The sequence below is a fragment of the Crocuta crocuta genome, unplaced genomic scaffold, assembly GCF_008692635.1.
Source record: "Crocuta crocuta isolate KB4526 unplaced genomic scaffold, BGI_CrCroc_1.0 scaffold216, whole genome shotgun sequence".
Lineage (NCBI taxonomy): Eukaryota > Metazoa > Chordata > Mammalia > Carnivora > Hyaenidae > Crocuta > Crocuta crocuta.
In genome coordinates this window covers 9,774,356-9,797,772 of record NW_027531504.1, presented here as the reverse complement: position 1 = coordinate 9,797,772, position 23,417 = coordinate 9,774,356, and the positions used below count along the sequence as shown (strand labels likewise).

Genomic DNA, 23,417 nt, shown 5'->3' with positions numbered 1-23,417 from the left:
TATAATGAATATTTGCTCACAAGGCCATTATAGATTTCAAATACTTTTATTCTCTCCTTGATTGTCTTTACTCAGTTGGGAAACAGAAACATGCTTTAGTGAAAAAAAAAAAAAAGGAATAGAAGAGTTTAGTTAAAAACATCTAAATCTTCACAATGCACCTAACGTGCTCATTTAAAGTTTTTTCTTTATAATGTACTTGAAATTATATGGGATAGAAATCCTTAAAACCTGCAAGTTACATGTGATTTACAAGAATATCTGAGAAGTATATGTATTTTTTGTCATTTAGTTTTGCCCTTTCTGCACATCAAATGGTTTTATCCCTGACTCATCTGGTGTTTGCTTAAATTACTAAATTGTCATCATATCTTAACACTTTTAGTTGTATTTTATGAAATTATATCATTTTTCAGAACACAATTTGAAAGTATCATGCTGAGTTTTTGTTTCAGAAGAGAGCAGGAATTGTTCCGTGATAGTGGGCATCATAGTGCTAACCATTATCTGCAATTAGACAAGACTTCCAATAGGCAAACGAGGTAGGCACATGTACGCTTGAGGAGTTTTGCTGAGATTGATAGGGTTTCCGTCCAATCGAATATCCTCTAGCGCCTTACGGATATAAGTCAAATTTTTCACATTGCAGAAGGTATCTTCATGCATCTCGAAAATGTTGTTATTCTAAAAGAGATGATAATAAATTAAAAGGCTAAATATAACATATGCTTAGTATTGATTAATAACACAGTCCATTATGCCTCACCCCCATTTTTATTCTGTTGTTCTTTCTCTTATCCAAAAATGCATGTTATGGGATCCTAGTCCATTGAAGACTTTCTAGGCAGTGGGGATTAATTCATTGAAGCACAAAGTAGACATGTGGTTGGCTTAATGGGGCTTACACTTCAGCAATAGAAATGTAAAATAAGGAAGTGAGAAAATAAATTTAAAGAAAATGTTATTTCTAAAAATGATGAGTAATGCGAAGACAGGATGGTCACTGTGGAAAGTTATCTTAAGAGACAGCAGTGGAGCTGAGAATGGAGTAAAAACAACTCAGGCATGGAAAGAGCCAATGTAGGAATATTGCAGGGAAAGAGAACGCTACATTCAATCTGAGTATTACCATGGAATGTTCAAGAATGGGAAAAAAAGTCAACATGGGTGAAGTAAATACAGTGAGAGAGAGAGTGAGAAAATATTAGGGAGATAAGCAGCGTCAAGAAATACATATTTAAAAATAGCTTTATTTGATATATTTTACATAGCATAAAATTCATTCACTTTCAGTATATGGGTCAGTGAGTTTTAAGATAGTCATGGAGCTATACCACCATCACCATAATTTAATTTAGAACACTTTAAATCCCCCCAAAACCCCATAGATATTAGCATTTACTCTCCTCTACCCTTACCCTCCCCCCACACCATTTCTTCTTATCATTATCCCCTGGTGATTTCTAATCTACTTTCTGTTTTGGGGGACTTTCCTACTTTGGATATTTTTTATGTATATGGAATCATATATCATCTTCTGTGACTGGGTTCTCTCATTTACAATTGCATTTTTAAGGTTTATATGTTTGGTACCATGTATCAGCACTTGTTTGTTTTTTATTCCCTGATAATATTCCATTGTGTGGATATACCACATTTTTTATCCATTCATCAGTTATAGAAATTTGGATTGTTTCCACTTTTGACTTTTATGAATAATGCTTCTGTGAACATTTGCATACAAGTTATGTGTTGACATATATTTTCAGTTCTCTTGGATATATGCCTGGGAGTTGAATTGTGGGTCATATAGTAACTATGTTTAACATTTCAAGGAAGTTTCGAACTGTTTTCTAAAGTACCTGCACCATTTTAGATTTCTACCAACAATGTACGAGTGCTCCAATTTTCTCTGCCTCCTAATCAACACTTGTAATTGTCTCTCTTTTTTATTTTAGATGACCAAGTGGGTGTGAAGTGGTATCTCATTGTGGTTGAGTTCATTGCTAGTGCATTGAATACAATTGATATTTTATATCGATTTTATAACCTGTCACATTCCTGAACTCATTTATTAGTATAAATGGTTTAGTGGATTACTTATGACTTTCTATATAAAAGATCTGTGGATCAGTTTGGGAATTATTTCCATCTTAATATTAAGTGTTCCAAACAATGAATATGAGCCGTCTTTCCTTTATTTACATCTATTTCTCCTAAGATAAAATTATACATACTTAAGATGTATAGCATAATGTTCTGATATATGTATACATTGTGAAATGATTACCACAATCAAGCTAGTTAACATTTCCACCACCTCATATGGTTACCTTTTGTGTGTAAGAACACTAAAGATCTATTCTCAACAAATTTCAAGTACACTGTATAGTATTCTTAACTATAGTCACCGTACTGTATTACATTATATCTCCAGAACTTAATTCATTCTGAATAAGCAAAACTTCACATTCTTTGACTAGCATGTTCCCTTAGCCCTAATCCCCCAAACCCTGGCAAACACCATTCCACTTCTTTGAGTTAGACTGTTTCAGATTCCACATGTGAGATCTTATAATATGTGTCTTTCTGTGTGTATCTTATTTCCCTTAGCATAATGTTCTCATCCATGTTGTTAAAAATGGCAGATTTTTTTCTATTTTGATTTTTTTCTTTTTTTTTAAAGTTTATTTTGAGAGAGGGAGAGGGGGAGAGAGACAGAGAGAGAGAGAGAGAGAGAGAGAGAGAGAGCAAGTGGGAGGAGCAGAGAGAAAGGGAAAGAAAGAGAATCCCAGGCAGACTCTGCACTGTCAGCACAGAGTCCGATGCAGGGCTCAAACTTATGTACTGTGAGATCATGACCTAAGCCAAATCAAGTTGGAGGCTTAACCAACTGAGCCACCCAGAGGCCTGGTGAATTTTTTTCTTTTTTAAAGAATTAATAATTACCCATTGTATACATATACCACAATTGCTTTATCCGCTCATCCACTGAGAGACACCTAGTTTGCTTCCATATCTTGGCAATTGTTAATAATGCGGCAGTGACCTTGAGAGTACAGATAACTCTGTGAGATACTGATTTCGTTTCCCTTGCATATATATCCAGAAATGCGGTTGATTGCTGGATCATATGGTAGTTTTGTTTAAATTTTGAAGAACCCCCCCATACTATTTTCCAGAATGGCTGTACCTCTTACATTTACACCAACAGTAGACAAAGGTTCCGTTTTTTCCACATCCTTGTCAACACTTGTTATCATTGGTCTTTTTGATAATAGCCATTCAATGAGGCGACATCTCACCGTGGTTTTCGTTTGCACTTCCCTTATGCTTAGTGCTGTTGAGCATCTTTTCATATACCTGCTGGGTATTTGTATGTTTCCTTCTGAGAAATGTCTATTCAGGTATTTTGACAATATTTTAGCTGATATTTTATTGAGTTATTTGAGTTGTGTATATATTTCGGATACTAACCCCTTATCAGATGTATGGTTTGTAGATATCTTCACCCATTCTGTAGGCTATCTTCTCTCTCTGTTGATTGTTTCCTTTGCTGTGCAGAAGTCTTTCAACAATATGTTATCATACTCCGTCTATAAATCTTGTACTTTTTTTGTCAAAGTTATTCTTAGGTGCTTTGTTATTTTGAATATATAAATATTCTGATATAAATAGAATTGTTTTTCTTAATTTCATTTTCAAATTTTTCATTTATAGCGTGTACATATACAGTTAATATTTGTGTATTGATTTTGTTACCTCCTCATACATTGCTTAAATCATTTATTGTATTTCTTTTTTAACTCATTGTTAATTAAGAAAAATGTTAAATATCCACATAGTTGTCAATTTTCCAGATTTTCTTTGTTATTGATTTCTATTTTATTCCATTATAGTCAGGTGTACTTTGCATGATTTCAATTCTTTCAAAGTTATTGTGGCCAGTTTTGTGGCCTAGTGTATGACCTATCCTGGGAAATGTTTATCGAACACTTGAGAACCATGTGTATTTTGTTGTTGTTGGATGGAATGTTCTGTAGATGGCTATTAAGTCTGGCTGATTTATAGTGTTGCTAAGGTCTTCTTGAACTATTTCCTAGTTGATCTTATGACTAGTGTTCTATCCATTTTAAAAAATGAAGTATTGAAGACCCAACTTCTTATTGAATTGTCTATTTCTACCTTCAATTCTATTTATGCTCCACACACTTTGAGGCATACTGTTTATAATAATTATTATAAGTAATAATGATTAATAACAATATATGTGAGTATATAATTATATATTGTTAGGTGCATATATGCTGATAACCCTTGTATCTTTCTGATGGATTGACTCTCTTCTCATTACAAAGTGTCCATGCGGAATAACAAACTTAGTGCCTATGTGCTGTACTATTTTCTTTGATAGGTAATAGGTACCTGCTGTTAATAATAATTGTCCCTCGCATGTAAGAACTTATCGTGCTCCAGAAACTGAGGTGCAGCGAGATTTGGATACTCTGTCCAATTTTTAGATAGTGTGGAAGTAGAATTTCAGCCCAGGGAATCTGCTTTTGCCAGAGCCTTTATTCTTAATTACTATATATATATTTTGGCAAACGTTTTGAAATGAATCAAAATTGGGGATTTTCATATAAGCATTAAAATAAATATAAGTTGAAAACAATGTAAATTAAAAACAGCTAGGGGCACCTGGGTGGCTTAGTTGGTTAAGCATCTGTCTTCGGCTCAGGTCAAGATCTCATGGTTTGTGGGTTCAAGCCCCCCGTCGGGCTCTGCAGTGGTGGTGCAAAGCCTGCTTGGGATTCTCTCCCTCTTTCTCTCTGCCTCTTCTGCACTTGCATCCTCTCTCTCTCTCAAAAACAAGTACACTTAAAAGAAAAACAAAACAGGTATATACTGGATACTGATGAGGTGATCATGAGAAGAGACATATTTTAAAATTGCACTTAGTGATGCCCTTTTAAACCTTAGAGTAGGGAATGTAAAGTCAATTACCTTTTATTTTTTAATGTCATATTGTATATACAAACCCATTGTGTTTGAGTACATCATCAGAGACACAGTTTCTTTGTAGGGTCAATATCATCACAGACAATAGTAATAAAATTTAATTCAGAATTAGAAAACACATTGGAAACACATTTTCTTAATCCAGAGAGATGGAAATCTGTCCTCCCTCAGCAGATAGGAATGCTCTAGGACTGAATTTAACTCAATACATAAAAACTAAAATCAAAAGTTAAAATTGACATTTTTTCTCCTAAAAGCCAGAAATTAAATTAAATTTTCTTTCTGCCTTTTTCTCTTCCATTTCTAATTTTTACACATTTCTTCAGGAAATGAATGTTTCGATCTGTTTGTTCAAAAGTAATTTCGGATGCGAGCAAGACGTATTAGGATTTGATAAAGACTGAAAATCTTTAGAGACTATGGTTATCAGAAATTAATCAGTATAGACAGAGGCATGAATGTACAAAGCCCTTGCACTCAGATAGAGAAGAGAGAGTGAAAAAGAGAGAAAGATGAGAAAGATGGTGACCATGTGTCAACATGTCATCATAAACAGTTTTTGTAGTCCAACTTCCTCCTCTTTGCTTCTGTTTTCTATGGAGCTATTGAGCATACCTTACTAGCAGAAGCCTACCTGGAGGTGAAGGGCCTGTAGGTTTTCTGGGAGTGGCAGAGGGATGTGGTCCAAATTGTTATCGGTGAGATAGAGATGATGGAGATCATACATATCCTGTAAAGATTCCAAATGTAGGGACTTAGTGGAAATTAGTGGTGCCTCAGTTGTATTTTCCATTCCCTGTTCATCCAACCACTTGTAAAATAACATATGCCTGTCAAGGTCTTGTTTTGCAAAGGTGAAGCAGATTAGTTCTCTAGTTACTAGACAATTCAAATAAGTTTTGTAAGAATTAACTGTCAGCAAATATTTCTTGATGACAATGTAAAGTGTTTCTCGATCTCTAAGAAGAACCTTGCTTTGTGTACTCTCACTTTCTCAATCTAAGCAAGGCAGTGTCTTCACATGGAAGACCTTCTGCAATAGGGTTTTGAAGATTTGGGTAAGGCGTAGGAAGAACGTCCTTTATGTTATATGGATGGAGAAAAGAGAGTTTCTCTCCAATAAAATCCTGTTCTCTCTAGTACAAATACCAGGAAAAGGGCAGCCTAGCAAGATTTAAAAAGAAAAAGAGAACAAAAAACACTTAGACAATAATAGGTCTACTCTAGCCAAATACTACAGAATAAACTGCGACTCACCACCACCCATGCCAAATAAAGCTGAATGGGGAGACTAAACTTTGACCCTTGCAGACTACAATGAGGTGTCGTAACTCCTATGGCCACCAGGGTAATGTTACAAGAGAGCTAGTGGAGAAACAGAGCTTCCGCCATGGCTCAGGACCAATGGGTCCACATAGCTCTCTGTCCTCTCCCTGGGAGTAACATAGTGTCTCTTAAATCTTATTTTAAATTTGTTTAAATTTGCGTAGATTTGGAAGAGCAGCTTGAAGAGAGTAAGAGAGGGTAAGAAAGCTGGCTGGTGAGTGTTCTCATCCTCCATGCTGTTATTCTAAGCAAACCAGTCTAGCCCCAACTTGCTTCTTTCTAAGTTTCTAAGATTAACTGAATCCATCCTTTTTACAAGGTAATTTAGAAGATTTCTATCCTCAAGTCACCCCCCTCACCCTGTACAAGTAGTTAGCCATTAAGCCATGTGAAATATTCGCCTTGAGTAGAGTTCCTGGGAAATACAAATTGCCTGGCTTACACCATTTCCAGGTGCTCCTTGTAGACTGGAGTTCCAGGTAGCCACCAACACCTTATTCCCACTCTGCTTTCTGTTCTTGTTGTTTGACTAGCCTCAGAACTTGCCAGAACAGAATATTTCCCCAAAGCTTGATAAGTAGTACTTAGAGTTATTTTGTTGTTGTTGTTTTTTGTTTGTTGTTTAGTAGTTAAAAATCTCATCAAATTGAATTTCCTTATGGAAATAAAAAGCCTAGTCATTGACAGCAAATGAGGTGGAAAGATTAAGTCTTCCATATCCAAACTTAAAACTCACTTTAAATGCTTCTTGCTTTATTCCTTTCCTCCCCAGCCTATTGTTGCTAATATCGATAAATGTCAAAGTGTTTGGCAATTCTGGGAGCTGCCTTATTTTGTTGTCACGCAGGACAAGCTCTCGGAGTTGAGGTAGCTTTCTGAAGGCATCCTCATCAATCTCAGATATTAGATTGGATGTCAGATCAATTCTTCTTAAATCATCTAGAAGGAAAAATGAAGGAACCAGTTAAACACTTTTGAATATGTTGTGCTCACATAAAAATATGAATATAAATTTTCCCACATATAAGCAATATAAATGTGAATTTAACTAGCAAAGGACAATTAATAAAATCATTATTTCTAACAATTTTATATAATTTTATATACAATTTTAATTGTTTCCACCCAGTACCATACATATTTATGCACTATAAGAAATCATAACTTTAACAAAAGTAGTGACTCATTATATTTAAAACAACTTATGTTTTCCCTATATTCTTCATAAACTTTGTCTAGATTTTACTATTTAAGGTTTCCTCACTGATGCCCGATTGCTGTATTTTCTAATAGTCATGGATGCATTAGCATTAAAATACAAAGGCATTAAAAATAAATTTTCAAATGATTAAAATACTTTATAAAAACAAGAACCAAAATTCTTCAAAGCTGGCAAAATTATAAAGTCAGAATGTAGGCTTGTATGGATCAATCATAAAGCAACTGTGCTTTAATGGAAGTCTATTCAAACAACCCAAATCCTAGTAAATATATGACCATGACATTTTACTCAATGTCTTAACACAATAACGAGTTTTAACCTATAAAATATGTATACTTGTTATTCTATTTCTTGAAAACAGCACATTTGAAAATATCAACTATATAGTTTCATAATGACCTTTAATTCTTCATGTTTTTTAATATTATTAAAACAAACTTTCACATATTTAAATAAGAAAAGATAGTCATTTATGGGCCAGTTTTCATATTCAAGGTTCATTTTTAGTACCAACACTTTATAGTGCAAAAATTTTAGAAAAGTCTGTAAAGAAGACAGTGATATTAGTGTTGTCATTCATACTTAGGCTTGCAAAATCATTTTTGTTGATCTTTTTAATTCTGTTGAAGCGGGAATAGAAATAAGCGGTGTTCTTGGGCAGTGGAGGAATAGCATCAAGTTCATGGTCATCGCAGTATACGGTGGAACTTATACATGTACACAGAAGGCAGGTTGGAAAGTCTACAAGGTAGAGGCAAACAATTATCTATAAGTAAATAACAAAAGCAATTTCTAGGAAACAACGTGATTATATGTTTGTTAAATAAGATTAGGGTCTGATATAGAGTATCCTGGTATATTCTCACATAGTATTTTCTCACATAGTTTTTTGAAATGGAAATTAAAGTCAAATGTACCAATTAAAGCTGCACCAATAATTAGTATATTCTTTGTAATGTTTTAAATTTTATTTCAAATCACCAAGTGGATACAGTGTGGTTGTTGCTTTTATGCTTATTAGAAATTCTCTTTTCAAGTGGTGCCTGGGTGGCTCAGTCAGTTAAGCATCCAACTTCGGCTCAGGTCATGATCTCATCACAGTTCGTGGGTTTGAGCCCCGCGTGGGCTCTGTGCTGACAGCTAGCTCAGAGCCTAGAGCCTGCTTCAGATTCTTTGTCTCCCTCTCTCTCTGACCCTCCCCTGCTCACACTGCCTCTCTCTCAGAGATAAATAAAACATTTAAAAAATTAAAAAAGAAATTTTCTTTTCAAATATAAATATTAAGACTGTGGTTTTCATAAAGTTGAAACATCACACATAATATTTTTATTAGGTCATTGGTTTAATATTTAAACACCTCACTGAAACAAAATCTGCTTCAAGACAAATGATAGGCTAATGATTATTAATATTAATTCACTCAATATATATTTTTTGAATCCTTTCTATGTAAATGACACTATGCTAGCTGGCAAAACAGTGAGGAGCACAAGGAGACACCGTTCTATTTTATGATCTTCTATGTAAGATAAATGTTAATTACACAAATAAATAAAATGGGGACTGTGAAAAACGTCACGAAATTATAGGCGCATACAATAAGTGAATCCAACTCAGTCTGACAGTCATGGTTCTCTGAGGAGGTGATAACTGAGTTGAGATCTCCAAGAACAGAAGGAGTTGACCATGCAAGTGGGAGGAAAGAGTACCCAAGCAGAGAAAGCAACGTGTGTAAAGGCCTTTCACTTTGGAGGGACTAAAAGATGGTCCATGTGGTTATAGCACCGAGAACATTGAAATGTAGGGGACAGACCATGCAGAGGCCTTAGAGGCTGTGTGATTACAGGTTTTGTTCCTTACCCTGACGATGGCCAGGTTATTACATGATCATATTTGCATATTAAGAAAGCAGTCTGCTTGAAGGTGTTGTAGAAGACTGAGGGAGGGCAAGTGGACAGAGTGGAGATGAGTTGTTGTCTAGAGAAAAAATGATAGTTGCTTGGTTGGTCATGGTGACATATCTAAAAGGCAACAGATCCAAAAGATATTTGTGAGGCTGTGTTATATTTCAACATATTGATCAGTTTTTTCTCTATCACATGTACACACACACACACACACACACACACACACACTCCTTCACTCTCTGTTTAGTGGTCTTGTAGAGGACAGTAAGCTTCAAAGGAAGATAGAAATGCAATGACCAGAAGGAAGGGAGGAAGATAGGATGGGGAGATATGGAGGCCAAATGGAGAGAAAGAGAGTTTAAAGGAAAAGGGAATAGAAAACATTCTAAGGCTGCTGAGATATCCGGTAATTTAAGGACTGAAACTGTCTCTTGGATCAGTTATTGTGATGGTTATATATGACTTCAGTAAGAGCTATGGAGTGATGAGGCTGGAAGCCAGATTAACAGCCTGTTGAGGTGGGAGTTAGGGGTGAGGAAGTAGTTACAGCAGATATAGACAATGCTACTGAGATGTTTAACTGTGAAGAAGGAAAGAGAGATGCTGATATGTATAAGCAAATATATTTGCAGTGTGTAAATTGATTGAAGCAGGAGAAATAGGAAGAAAGAGATCCAAAGTAGAATTTGAAGATCAAAAGGATCCTGAGAAGACAGTAAGAAAATGGACTCAAAGCCACAGTGGGAAGGATCACATCCTATATTTGAGAGGACACACAGTCCATCTGTTGTAAAAGGAGGAGAAGGAGATAAGGTGCATTCATATCCGTGTAGGTAAAGATTACATCTCAAAACAGAAAGACCAAAGAGCTGCTGACCAGAAGATTGTATTTTCTCTGTGGAGTTGGAGGCTTACCTAGCTTGAAGAGTAAAGGGAGGAGGAGGTGAAGGGTGGTAAGATATGAGATGAATGGAGAGTGTGAAATAGCCATGAGAGAAACTAGACGAAAGCGATGGAAGAACTTCCTGCGATTGCTCAGTGATCAGTTCATCCCAATTTATCTGGGAATTTCCTGGTTTTAGCCTTGAAAATCCATCACCATGGGGCCCCTCACTCCCAGGCAAACAGGGATATTTGTTTGCCTTAGTAGAGGGATCCATTTGTGGTTTGTGATCAAGAATTAGTAAGCGCACCTACTAAGGTCTTACTACTGGCATTAAGTAGGGAAAATATTTACAACAGCTCCAGGAGTGAAAGCTATTTTAGGAATGGAAATCTAGGAAAGAAAATTTAAGGGGAACATAAAGTATTTAACACTTTCTAGTTTTTCAACTCATTATAAATTAATATTTGCCCCTTGTAATAAAAAAAAAGGCATTTGATTCTTCTATATCTTCATGGCCTTGCTAATTTAGCAATACATGCTTAAGGTAATTTATATATTTTCACACCAGTTACAATTTAATTCTAGTTTTTCTACTCATAACCCAAGTCTCTTTCATATGGCGTCAGAAAATTATTTTTAGAAATGTGTATTCGTAGTAAAAATATATTTTGATTATTAAGATTATTAATACTCTAAATATTTCTTTCCAAGCTATTTGGGGATGGTGAATGTGTAAGATTTTAATTTAATTTAATTTTTAATTTTTTAATTTTTAATGTTTATTTATTTTTGAGACAGAGAGGCACAGAGCACGAACTGGGGAGGGGCGGAGGAAAGGGAGACACAGAATCTAAAACAGGCTCCAGACTCTGAGCTTTCAGCACAGAGCCCAATACGGGGCTCGAACCCACGGACAGCGAGATCATGACCTGAGCTGAAGTCGGCCGCTTAACTGACTGAGCCTCCCAGGCGCCTCTAAATTTAATTTTAAAGTTTAGAATTTCTGGCTATGCTTTGTGGAAATTAAAATGCGAATTAAAGTTTTAACTTCATTACTCACCTTCAGACTACTCTAGAGATAACTTTTTTTCTAAAGACATAGATTTTTATATGATTTCAAACCTGACATTATTGAGGCATAATTTCAAAAACTAAACATAATTTTCAAAAACTAAAGATTTTGAAAAGATTGGGCATTGTTTTTCTGTTGTTCCTGGCTTGGCTGAAAGACTTGAGTATAGTTAATGATGACAGATCAGTCAACCTTTGATGGATCTGAAATTACTTAAAAGTGAGCAATGTTCTAGATATATTTAAATTCCCTACTGAAAACTTTCTGGTGGATACTTACATTTCCTTCTATTATAAGTGTACCCCCATGTTTTTATTTATGGTGTGTTCTACAACTCAATAGAATGTTAACGATGTGGAAAGAATATAATGTATTCATTGAAGATATTGGCTTAGGATATAGGGTCTCTTTTTGCATTTTAGCACAGCTATCTACCACCTCCATGACCTTGGACAACTTTCATACCATGCTGGAGTTTTAGTTGTCCTATTTATAAAGTGGAAATAATAATACCTAGTACATAGTATCATTCTGACTCTTCAAAGAGTTAATATACATACAAAGCTTTAGTGGTTGGCATCTCAGCAACATTTTACAAAAGACGACCTTTTACTTCACTTATTCACTTATAGGCTAACAGTTAAAAACAGGTAGATGCCGAGAGTAGATTGGTGGTTATCAGGGCCGGAGTGTTGTTGTTGTTCAACATATGTAAAGTTTCACTTACATAAAATAAGTCAGTTCTAGAGATCTGCTGTAGTTACCAAACCTGTATTGTACGCTGAAACATTTGGTGAGAATCAAAAAATAAGCTCTTTTATTAATAATGGAGTAATGAGAATAGTGTTTCTTATGTTTACTATGGGTCAGGCACTAAGTTCAACCATTTAATTCTTACAACGATTCTATGAAATAAGGTCTATTATTTGTTATCCCATATTTTGGATGAGGAGACTAAGGCAAAAAGTAGTGACTGTCTTGCTTAAGGCTGTGTATCCAGCAAGTCCCAAAGCTGGAATTTGAATGCACTCCTGCTTTTGTTCTCTCAGTAAGTTCTGTACAGCCTTTTGTCATATTACCTATCACACATGATTGTCTCTAGTACATGTCTGTCTCCCTGTACTAGACAAAAATATCCATGAAAACATAGTCATTTTAAAATAAATTTTGTATGTCCAGAGGTAACGGTACAGAGACGCTCTAACTCTGTATTAATAAATCTTTGCAATGGGAACTCACTTTTCTATACCCCCTCACTATGTCATTTTCTGTGTGCGAAACTATTCTGGTGTGAGTCCACTTGAGTGCCTCCAGGGATGAGATGGACAAATTCTAACAAGAAATGTAGACAGATCATAGAATCACACTTAGCATCAGGAACTCCTGAAGGCTGTGGTTTAGGTCACCTTCAGGCTGTACAAGATGGAGTCCAAGGCTGTGGAATGCCTTCTTCTCTGCTGCTCCCTACGACTGAGTGAGAGAAGTCTTTGTCCCAATAAGCACACAGACAAGAATCAGAACAGGCTTGCTTTAAACTCAGTGTGTGATACTAGCAGCTGTGCGATCTCTGACAAGTTCCTACCATTCCTGAGCTAGCTCCCTCATTAACAGTGAAAAGATTAATCCTAATACGTTTACACGGGGGTTGTGGTGGCCAAATGAGAGAATATGAAATGCTGAGCCTTATGGCCCACAAGTAGTATGTTCCCATCAGTGTAAAATATTAGTACTATTGCCATCAACCTAATCAACTGTCATAATCTCATCACCCTGAACTGCTGTGGCCTCATCTGTCATAGATTCTCATCTTGCTAACACTGTGTTCCTTGTTCTAGAAATGCATTCCACCACCAAGATTTTGAGTAATGGTGTTAGACCAATATTTTCATCCCGAATATTTAGTTATTTGATGATTTCTATCATGCCAAAGCTTGTTTAATTGTAAATTACAAAAACTGCTTTTTATGAATTATTAAAATTCCAATTTATAAATTGAATTTATGAATTTATAAATTTATGAATTATAAATTCAATTTATATTTGAATACAAAATATGTGTGTATCTCCTGCCTCAAACCTAGCCTTACAGCAAAACTTTCTTTGTGAGTCGTGTGCATTGCCTATGGAATTGGAGCTTGAGAGTGTTGAGATATGATCAAGTGTACTTAATTCACATCAGCTTTGATGGACCTGACCTTCATTGGTGTGTGGGCCCAGAACCCCAGTGAACTCAGGCTCCTGTGGGGAAGAGCCATCGATAAGTCTGGGGGTGGACTCCTCCTCTTCCTCTTCTTCAGCCTCCTCTGGCTGTGGGGGTGGGGTGAGGAGTTCTCTGTTCCCAGAAGGCATCACTGTGGCTACCTCAATCTGAAAGAGAAACAATTTCATCAGGAAACCTCAATCATCCTGTGGGACAGGGACACAAATTTTAAACGTATCCATTTTTGCCACAAGAGGTCACTGGTGTTCTGAAGTTCAACACTACAGGTCTGCTCTCCAGGGAGGGCACACATGGTTCTAGTTATCTTGACTGTTCGTTTTAACTGATTTTGTTTCTAGAATCTTACTAATAATTTCCAATGCCCATGGTTTTTTTGGGGGGATTGATTATCTTGCTCTTTCACACATTCTTACATGATTATGTATTTTTTTAAAAACCTCATTTATTGTTTTCTAAATACATAGCATTGCAAGAATGTATTATTGTTGTGGAAGATTTAAATTAATCCAGAAGTGTGCAGAATAAAATCTCCAAGTCCCGTTCAGCCTGAAGCCCTGACTCTACCCTCTTTGAAGATAATAACCACTAAGAAATTAATGTGTATGCTTCAATCCATTTCATCCTTCGTTTCCTAGATTCAAATATTAGGTTTACAATTTACACTTCCAATTGTTTTACTGGAAAGTATCCTTTCTAGTAAAATAAAAAAAATATATAGATGGAGATATGAAAACTATATGATTTTATCATGACGTGCAATTCCTCATACACTTTCAAATTTATTTGAGTACAAGCATTGCCAACAATATTTGGGTTTGTTAAAATTGACTTTTGTTAGAGTTTTGACAATAGAGGGCATCTATTAAAATTGAAAAAATACTCAAATATTTTTTCAGGGGTTATATGTTAGATTTTACTTGGTTTTCTCTTCTTGCATGTTTTAGGTAATGAGTTACTGCTTTTAAGAACACTGTTTGCATTTAGAATAACCCCTTACTCTCAAATTCCTTCCTGTGTCTCTATGTCTATTCCTTTGTATTACTTAATAAATATCTACCTCCCTGACAATCTTAAAACCTCAGACAGGAAATCTGCTCAAGACAGTCATTAGCAACATGCAGGACCCACTTTGGGGGGCCTACTTTCCTCCTGGGATCCCCAGATCTCAGATTCTCCTTTGACCACTGGATATGGCTGCTTGATTCTTCCCATCTTTCTTCTTTGTTTGCATTTATTAGATAAGAACAAACCCTCACAAATTACCTTTTAACTTATTTAATATCAAATGCTTTGCACAATATTACTTTCATGTATCAAATAAGTATATAATCGGGCCAGATATTCTCTGGATATTTTAGATAGGTGTTTTAGGTAATCATAATATATTTAAAATAAGATACATTTATTATTTAATGTCGTTTTTAATAAATTTGAATACATGACTTCACAGACGAAAATTAAAATTACTCTTTTAAAGGAACCCTAAACTGTTTTGTCAGTTCACACGTCTTAGCTGTGTCTCTTTCTGGGTTTCTGTAGAGCCTGTTTATTTCAGCCCTAACTCCCTGTCCTGTAATGATTCCACCGTTTTCTGCCTATCCAAGCCCACTAGATGGTACACTCCGAGTTACATATTTTATCTTTGTAACTCAGGGCTATAGCATAATAGGTGATCCACAAGTACTTATTAAATATAACTTAAAATTGCTTGTCCAAGCTATATCTAATTCACAGCTTTATATTTAATTTTAGAGATTTTACTGATAAGAAACGTGAATGTGTTAATGCTCACTGTGATGCCTTTTAAAGCATGAAATCAAACCCAAAGCAACTCATACTGTATTTGGTGCATTCAGAAGCCATACATGAAGATACTATAACACTTGGCCAGGAATCTCCACTTGAGAAGTTTGGGCGCACTTCCTTAAGCAGGGAGACATACGGTTTCCATCTGCAGGATCAGAATGAAGCAGATTTAGAAGGAGTAGATCTGCAGAGACCAAAAGGAGGCTCCAGGAAGAGCGGAAATTGAGACAGATGTTTCATGGAAGGGAGGCAGCCTAAAGGGAGAAACACATTCCAGACACGTCGCCTCGCATCTTTAGCTTTATAGGAAAAATGTTTGCACATACTTTCTATAGATAATTGTTTTTCCACTGATTTGATGTGAAGCTGTAAGATCTCACTTGCCATCCAATATAATGAGGCAAAAAACAGCTTTTGTGTTTATCAAACCCTGTTTTGTTCATGCTTACTTGCTAATAAAATGTGAATGTTGAACAATTTTGAAGACCAAGGGGAAGGAATGCCTTTTCAGTTCAGCAAAATTACGGGACTATAAACTCAAAGGGCTGTTCTGGGTAAGCTGTTTGCATTGCAGACACATTTATCTTCATTGTTGAATAGAAATGATTTAAGCTTCTTTTTTCCCCCTTTCTTTTGACAATTTTCATACTGTGATATGAAGTTGTGAGGCAATGCATGCCAAAAAATGAGGCCAGGGAGGCGTGGCCACCTGGCTTTCCATGTGGCAGACTTTTATGCTTATCCTGCAGAAACCTAAATTTGGGAAGAAACACAAATGGCCAGAAAACATCCTTGCCCCTTTTTCTTAGGCTACAACTGGCAACATTCAAATGCAAATAACTGAGCCTGTGATATAAACCTTTATTCTTCGAGAATGTTCCTCCATTAGTTTTCCTTTTACCTCCTTGTTTTACTCTGACCTGTTTTCTTCTATTGAGTTGTTTTAATCTATTTATTATGTTTACCTGAATTTTGTAAGCGCAATAAATGCAAAAGGTCACTCCTACATATGGTCTTGAACTTAGCCATCACTGTGCTTGCATATCTTCTTTTTTTTTTAGTTTATTAATTTATTTTAAGAGAGAGGGTGAGTCAGAGGGAGAGAGGGAGAGAGAGAGAAGCCCAAGCAGTTCCATACTGTCAGCATAGAGAGCCTGATGTGGGGCTTGAACCCACAAGCCATGAGACCATGATTTTAGCTGAAATCAAGAGGCGGACGCTTAACCAACTGAGACACCCATGTGCCCCTGTATCTTCTTGACATAGTACCAGCAAGGCACATCTTTGAGTTGACTGGTTTGCAGTAAGCTAGTCCTTTATTTTTATTTTTTATTTTTGAGAGAGAGTGAACACAAGCGGTGGAGAAGGGGGGAGGAGGAGGAGGGAGGAGGAAGGTAGAGAGAGAGAGAGAGAGAGAGAGAGAGAGAGAGAGAATCTTAAGCAAGCTTCATGCTCAGCACAGAGCCGGACATGGGGCTTGATCCAACGACTCTGGAACTATGAACTGAGCTGAAATCAAGAGTCAGATGCTCAACCAACCGAGCCACCCAGGCACCCATAAGCTATCTTCTTGTTTACCTGGCTTTAGAACTGTAGATAGTTTATGTCATGGTGGACACAAATTATCTATATAAAAGAGTACATCTGTGTATGTCAGGTTGGAGTGATAATAGTGCCAAAAGAAGTCATCACTACTGCCTTGGCCTCTGCCCTTTCACAGCTTTAATTCCATGTAAGCAATCCAGCACCCCGATGCAATCTCAGGGAAAAGGTGTCTGAAATAACCCTCAAATGCCTTAGATGAGGTCCCTGCTCCCTAGAGATATAAGGACTCGCAGTAGAAAATGATTCAGTTACATTTCTTGTACCAGATTATGTGTACTGAGACTTTTACCAGCAATATTTACCTCATTATCAATAATATGGCAAAAGATTGCAGACTTTCATTCTCCAGTAATCAGAAGAGGTTTTCACCGAAAAATCTTCCATAAAACTACTCAGCACCATTTTAAGTGATAATACTTGGTTTTAAATAATTTTAATCAAATCTATTTGTCTCATCAACAAGCACATCTAAATGACCTGTAGGACTATATTGCTACCATCGAGACTACTTTATGTATTTGTCTTAATTTCAGAGTAAAAATATGAAAAAAGTAGTGTGTTTGGATACAATAGCCATACTTCTCTTCCTAATTGCCTCTTTTGCCAGGACCCTTGTCAGTACAGACTCTTACTGAATCATTGCTTATACTTGTTTCGGATGATCATGAACCATTTGCTGCTGTTAAGCATGCTTTTTGACCAATAAAACATGATGTGTGTGTGTGCTTTTAACATTTTGATATCTTTTGATCTCAGCACTTTCACTGAAGCTAAGTTTCCAAAGAGGAATGGAATGAAATGTCACCTTTGTGTGATGGAAAGAATGCTGTGAAAGAATTCCAGATACTCGGAATCGATTCCTACCTTCATGAATGAATGAAGAGATCACTGAATGAGTGAATTTGTAAATGATCAGGTTTTGCCATTCTTAATGGTTATCTAATCAACCAGAATGAATGTCTATGCCAAACATTACACTTTAATTATGATCATTATGTCCATTTTCCCAGTCAGTATTATTTTCTAAACATCTATCAACATCATTATTATTTGTTTTCTGTGTCTACCATGATCACTATAGTCTAAGTCACTACCTGTCTTCCCAGGAATGCAGCAATAATCTACTTACAGGAAGTTGGTATCTCTTCCATTATATATTCACTCTGTAATGAGAATAAGCTCTTTAAAAGACAGAACCGATGATTGTCAACCTCTACTTAAAATCTTTAAATGGCTTTTTATTGTTCTTAATGACCGCAAGAACAGTGGCCTGGCAGAAGCATGGTAACGTACTAGTTAAAAGGAAAGATTCGGACTGGGTGAACTTGACTCTGGCCTATCTGAGAGACCTTGGGTGAGTTACTTTGTCTCCTAAACTTCAGTCTCTCTATCTGTAGAATCCTGGTATATATAGTATATAGTACAGCTATGTTAGGATGAAAATGTTAATACACATAGGAAGTGCCATGGAAATTTATTATTATTTGCTATTTTTATTTTTGCTGTTTTTATTTTATGTTTGTTATTATTAAAATAAATTCAAAACTTTCCCTTTACAAGGTTTTACATGGCTTGGACTCTCTAGTGTTGCCTTCTTCCATTTCATATCAAACTCTGTTCTTTTCCTGCATTCCCCATCTTTAATTTCTTATGTTCCATTTTCTAGAAGACATTTGCATGTACTAGTTGTTCTGCTTGGTATTCCCTCTATCCCTTAACTTCTTTTTCCCCTATTTTATTTTATTTTATTTTATTTTAAACAGCTTTATTGAGCATAGAGTAAATTCTGAAAGACAAAGAAAGCAAAAGCATGTATACACTGAGATCCTTGTTGACTCACTGATATTCACTTAAGAGTGAAGATATAATTGTTCCTATCAGAATACAAAAAATAATGCATATTTTAGCGTACATACTGATAGGGTCAGGGGTAGGGTCACCGTGAAGTCTCCATTCCAAGAAATTGAAGTCGTTTTCAGTTGTTCTCATGATGTAAAACTGCCCTTTAAAATGCACAGGAAGAGAAGACTGTTCCACCCAAGCCTTTGGGAGCAGCTTCCTGACTCTCGACTTATTAGTGATAACAGTATAGCTGAAGAAAAAGCAAAATGAAGAGAGTGGCAGCCTAAAATAATCAAGTTCAAGAAAGTATGATCTGTTATTGTGTGCAGCATTGTTTGGAGGAGAGAAATATTAAATTTGTTGACCATAAGCCATAATCACTAAAGAGATCGTCTCTGGTGGAGAAGTTTTACTGCATCTCACTCATCTTTTGCTAGTTAAAAATAACCGGTATGGACTGAACATTCACTCTCTGTGAGAAACTGTTATGTTCTTCCCATTGATTCACATGTTATCATGTTACCAGAATGGCTCTTTGTAGAAGGTGCAGTAATTGTGCACATCTAATAGATTTGTAAACTGAGAATGGGAGGTGTCAGGACTAAATAAATTGTCTGAGGTCACACAATGTCGAAGTTGTAAGACCAAGATTTTAATGTAATTAGTCTTGCCACAAGACTGCTTGATTCACTTAATTTTGAATCTGTACTCAGCCAAATAAATTTCTGCTGAATAATCTTGTTTCTTAGGTAACTTCATTCTGAAAAAGAGGGGATCTGGACGAGGAAAGCGAGCCTTATCTTCACTGGGAAATAACTTCACATTATACATTCATAAGTGGACTGTCTTGTACAGATTTTAAGCCTCATGTAATTCTTGCTTGACATCATTTATCAACCTACAATCTGATTTGACTATCACTGATTATGTTAGTCAGTTGCTGATCCTGAAGGCTAAAAACCATATGAAGGCCACATTGCCCTGTGGGAGCACTTGACAGCACAAGTTGAAATTGACAAGTATGAAAAATATCGTATAACATCAATATAAGTGGATTGTAAAATTCAAGCCGCATTTATTATAATTCTAACTTTTGTGAGAAATAAGTATTATGTCAGAATGAAACTTTAGTCTGGCTAAACTTGATGGCTAAGACAATTCCGTGCATTCACCACAGTTTCATTTTCCTCCTGGGCCTTCAGCTAAAGTACATTTTCCACTTTCCTTGAATCTAGATTGGGTCACGCTGCTAATTCTACCCAATTGAATGGGAAAGGAAGTAATGCACCACATCTGCTCCAAATTAATGAAGAGCAAGTATACCTTCTCAATCTGTCAACAGAGGATACTAGTGTGACCTTGAAGGCCCAAAGAGAAGATGGTGAAGCTCTAGCATGAAAGAAGTTTGAATCCCTGAATAACTGCTTGGAGGACAGGAAACCTGTTGACCTGCATTGGATAGTCATATCAGCAAGATATAACTTTTTATAGTATAAAGCCACTGGGATTTGGAGTTGTTTGTTACAGCTGCTAATGTAACTTGCCTTAATATAGATCTCTTAAATTTTTGTTTTCTTATCCATACCTTAATCATACTGAGGAAACAATTTTTTAACATTGTTATAAGTTGATTTACCTGGAACATATCACTGAGAGGGAAGGAGGCAAACCATGAGAGATTCTTGAATGCTGAGAACAAACTGAGGACTGATAGGAATGGGGGAAAGGGGAAGGGGGGTGATGGGCATGGAGGAGGGCACTTGTGGGGCTGAGCACTGGGAGTTATATGGAAACAACTTGACAATAAACTATTAAAAAAAAGAAAACATAAATGTATTTTTTTTTCTTTTTCGTCACTCAGTCTCTCTGATTTCTTTTTTACAAACAACTGTTCTTTGATCTTGCTTATTTGATGGAGTACTTACTGAAGTAGCGTATTACTACATTTGAGTGAATTCATAATTATTTCAACTTAGTTATTTTTAAAGCTCCAGTATTTTATTAACTGGATTAAATCAGAGTTAATAAATATGTACAATGAATAAATGTCTATAAGTCCAGTATCAAAATTAGTTAATGGTTTTCTATTTACTTCAAAAAAGCATAAAATCATATTTGACATTGACTTGCTAGGATGTATTTGTGAAAACAGGTAAATTATTTCATGCTTTTTAAAAATCTATCATAATAGATGGTGATTCATCATAAATTCATTACTCTGAATGGTAATGCTTCTTTGTATTTAATGCAATATTTCAGTGAAAATTTTAATACAGGAGAGATGAGAGCTGATGATTTGAAGGTTTCATTTAATAATATCCTCTCTAGACTATGTCTCTTCTGGGACAACAGTATTTTGTTGTTCCTGTGTTTATTTACTCATTTCCTTTCCTTATTGTCAGAAAGTGGCAATATTCCATTTTTAGTTGCCAGAAAAAAATTCTACTTTAGTTTTATCTCAGCTTATTAAGGACTCCATTTACCACCATTCTATTAGGCTCCAGAAACTTAATAGATTTTCAATATCTTCATTCTCACAAAATGTATCAGCTAGTTCTGACTGAATGTCTCCAAATAATATTGGAAGAGAGAACTTTGGCAAAGGCTTTAGAAATATTATCTAATAATAAAGTCAGTTCACATTCCCTTTCCCCTTACCGCCCTTGTTCCCCAAGTAAGGATGCCAGAAGGACAGTTTAGTGTAGACTGACATCAGTAATCTCATGAGGATAGGGGGAGAGAGAGAGAGTCAATCACAGTAATTGAAAACAAAGAAGTTGGACTAAAAACCAAGAGATTTGGAACCTTATAAGCTCTAGTGGGTTTTTTTTTTTTTTTGGATTAACTTAGTATTTTTTTAAGTTTTGATCTTTCTTAGCCTAACACGAAGCGAATTTTTCTTCCTAACACAGACTTTATTGGTTCACAAAGTGTAATAAGTCATGCCTTTTAATACGTAGAGATTATCTGTATAAAATTGCTATTGGTGCCATGAACACTCATGGCGATGATGATGAAGTATAAATTATCAGAGGGTAATAATAGACATTTTGAATAGGAAAACATGTGCACCAGGGAGGACCAGCTATTACCTTTGAAAGAGATAATTATTATGTCAATTTTTTTCTACTGTTTAGTTTCAGTGGTAAAGCCTTAAAAAATTTTACAAATTCAGAAACCTGACTTTATGTTTTAGAGGCCAAATTTGTTTAAAGAAATGAAAAAACTGAACTAAACCAGAATGCTAACTTGAATCCTCTTACTGCCACCAACATATCATCTGTAGCCTCTGTCTCACTTAGAAACTTAATTATGATCAAAGAATCATTGGTGACCATAGCACCAGAGCAAAGGACTATAGGTAAGTCCTCTCTGTAATAGCATAAGGCAGAAGAAGAGCTGTTTTTCAAGGGATCAAAATCTTTAAATTTGTTGATGACCATAAGGTTTTGCTTTTAAGTATCATGATTGAATCATCCTGCCAATAGAGGCTGCTAAGTAGTAGTTAATTGCCCTCAAAAATATTTGATTTTATGATCTTCCTTTCTTCTCTCAGTATCAGAATGTACTGATCCTTTCCAATCTCCTTTATCTATATATTATAGATTCAGTAGAGTTTTAGTAGGAGGAGTTCTTTTTGTTTTAAATGTCATGGATTTTATTTCTTTCATATTTAATACTTTAATCAGAGTTTTTGATATCATAACTCCAAAGATAACTTAATATCATACGTAACTTATGAGAAAATTTGATCAAGCCTCAATATCTTATATATATATTTTTTTCTTTGTTCTTCTCATGTTAAGAAATGAAGTGTATACTATATATTTGCATCCATATCATTTACCTCTTTAAAGCCCACATTGAATGTGACCAGAGAGAACGGCATAATGTCACTGTGATTATCCTTTATATCACTTATTTGCATCTCATATTGGCTGAGTTGACATCAAAAGCGAGTAATTATACAAACTGACGAGTGACGACATTACCAAGTAATTCTTGAACTATTTCCAAGCCTGTGAGTGTGTACCTTAACAAACATGGGGGAAGCCTCTCTATTCCCAGCAAACTCAAGACAAGTTTAACCAGAACATGTCCTATGAGTATTAGAACATATGAATATATGGGGTTGGGGCAGATCTAGTGAAAATTAGGCACATTAAAAGAGAGCTAGGCAGGACAATAACAGGTCAATTTCAATCTCAGGTTAGAAATTAGTATGACGGGAGCACATGGTCAGGGTAGGGTAACCCAACTCAAAAATAGATTTCCAAAAAATCTTTTGAACAATGTTACTTCTGGAAGATTTATAATTTACTATTTTTTAAAAAACTATCCCTAAGTTAGATGTCGCAAGACAAAATCTACAGGAGTATGTTAGAAAAACAAAAGTTTGGACTGGAAAGAAATGAGAAGGCACACACTGTATGGGCACCAAAAATGTATATTAAAATAATTTAGGGAAAAAAAGCCCAGGACCTGACTCACACTTCCCAGCTCAAGGAAGT

At 35.7% G+C, this 23,417-nt stretch overlaps 1 protein-coding gene across 1 annotated transcript in view; it reads right to left on the bottom strand.

Annotated features, from left to right (window-relative positions):
- Window positions 1-513: 513 nt before the first annotated feature.
- The window catches only part of EPYC (epiphycan), a 33,431-nt gene continuing 10,527 nt past the window's right edge, over window positions 514-23,417 (bottom strand). Inside the window, exons 2-6 of the mRNA XM_077772275.1 lie at window positions 13,628-13,799; window positions 8,150-8,308; window positions 7,082-7,284; window positions 5,654-5,749; window positions 514-684 (exon numbers count right to left, since the gene is read on the bottom strand). Of these exons, the coding sequence (XP_077628401.1) occupies window positions 514-684; window positions 5,654-5,749; window positions 7,082-7,284; window positions 8,150-8,308; window positions 13,628-13,799 (801 nt within the window). The remainder of the gene's footprint in view (window positions 685-5,653; window positions 5,750-7,081; window positions 7,285-8,149; window positions 8,309-13,627; window positions 13,800-23,417) is intronic.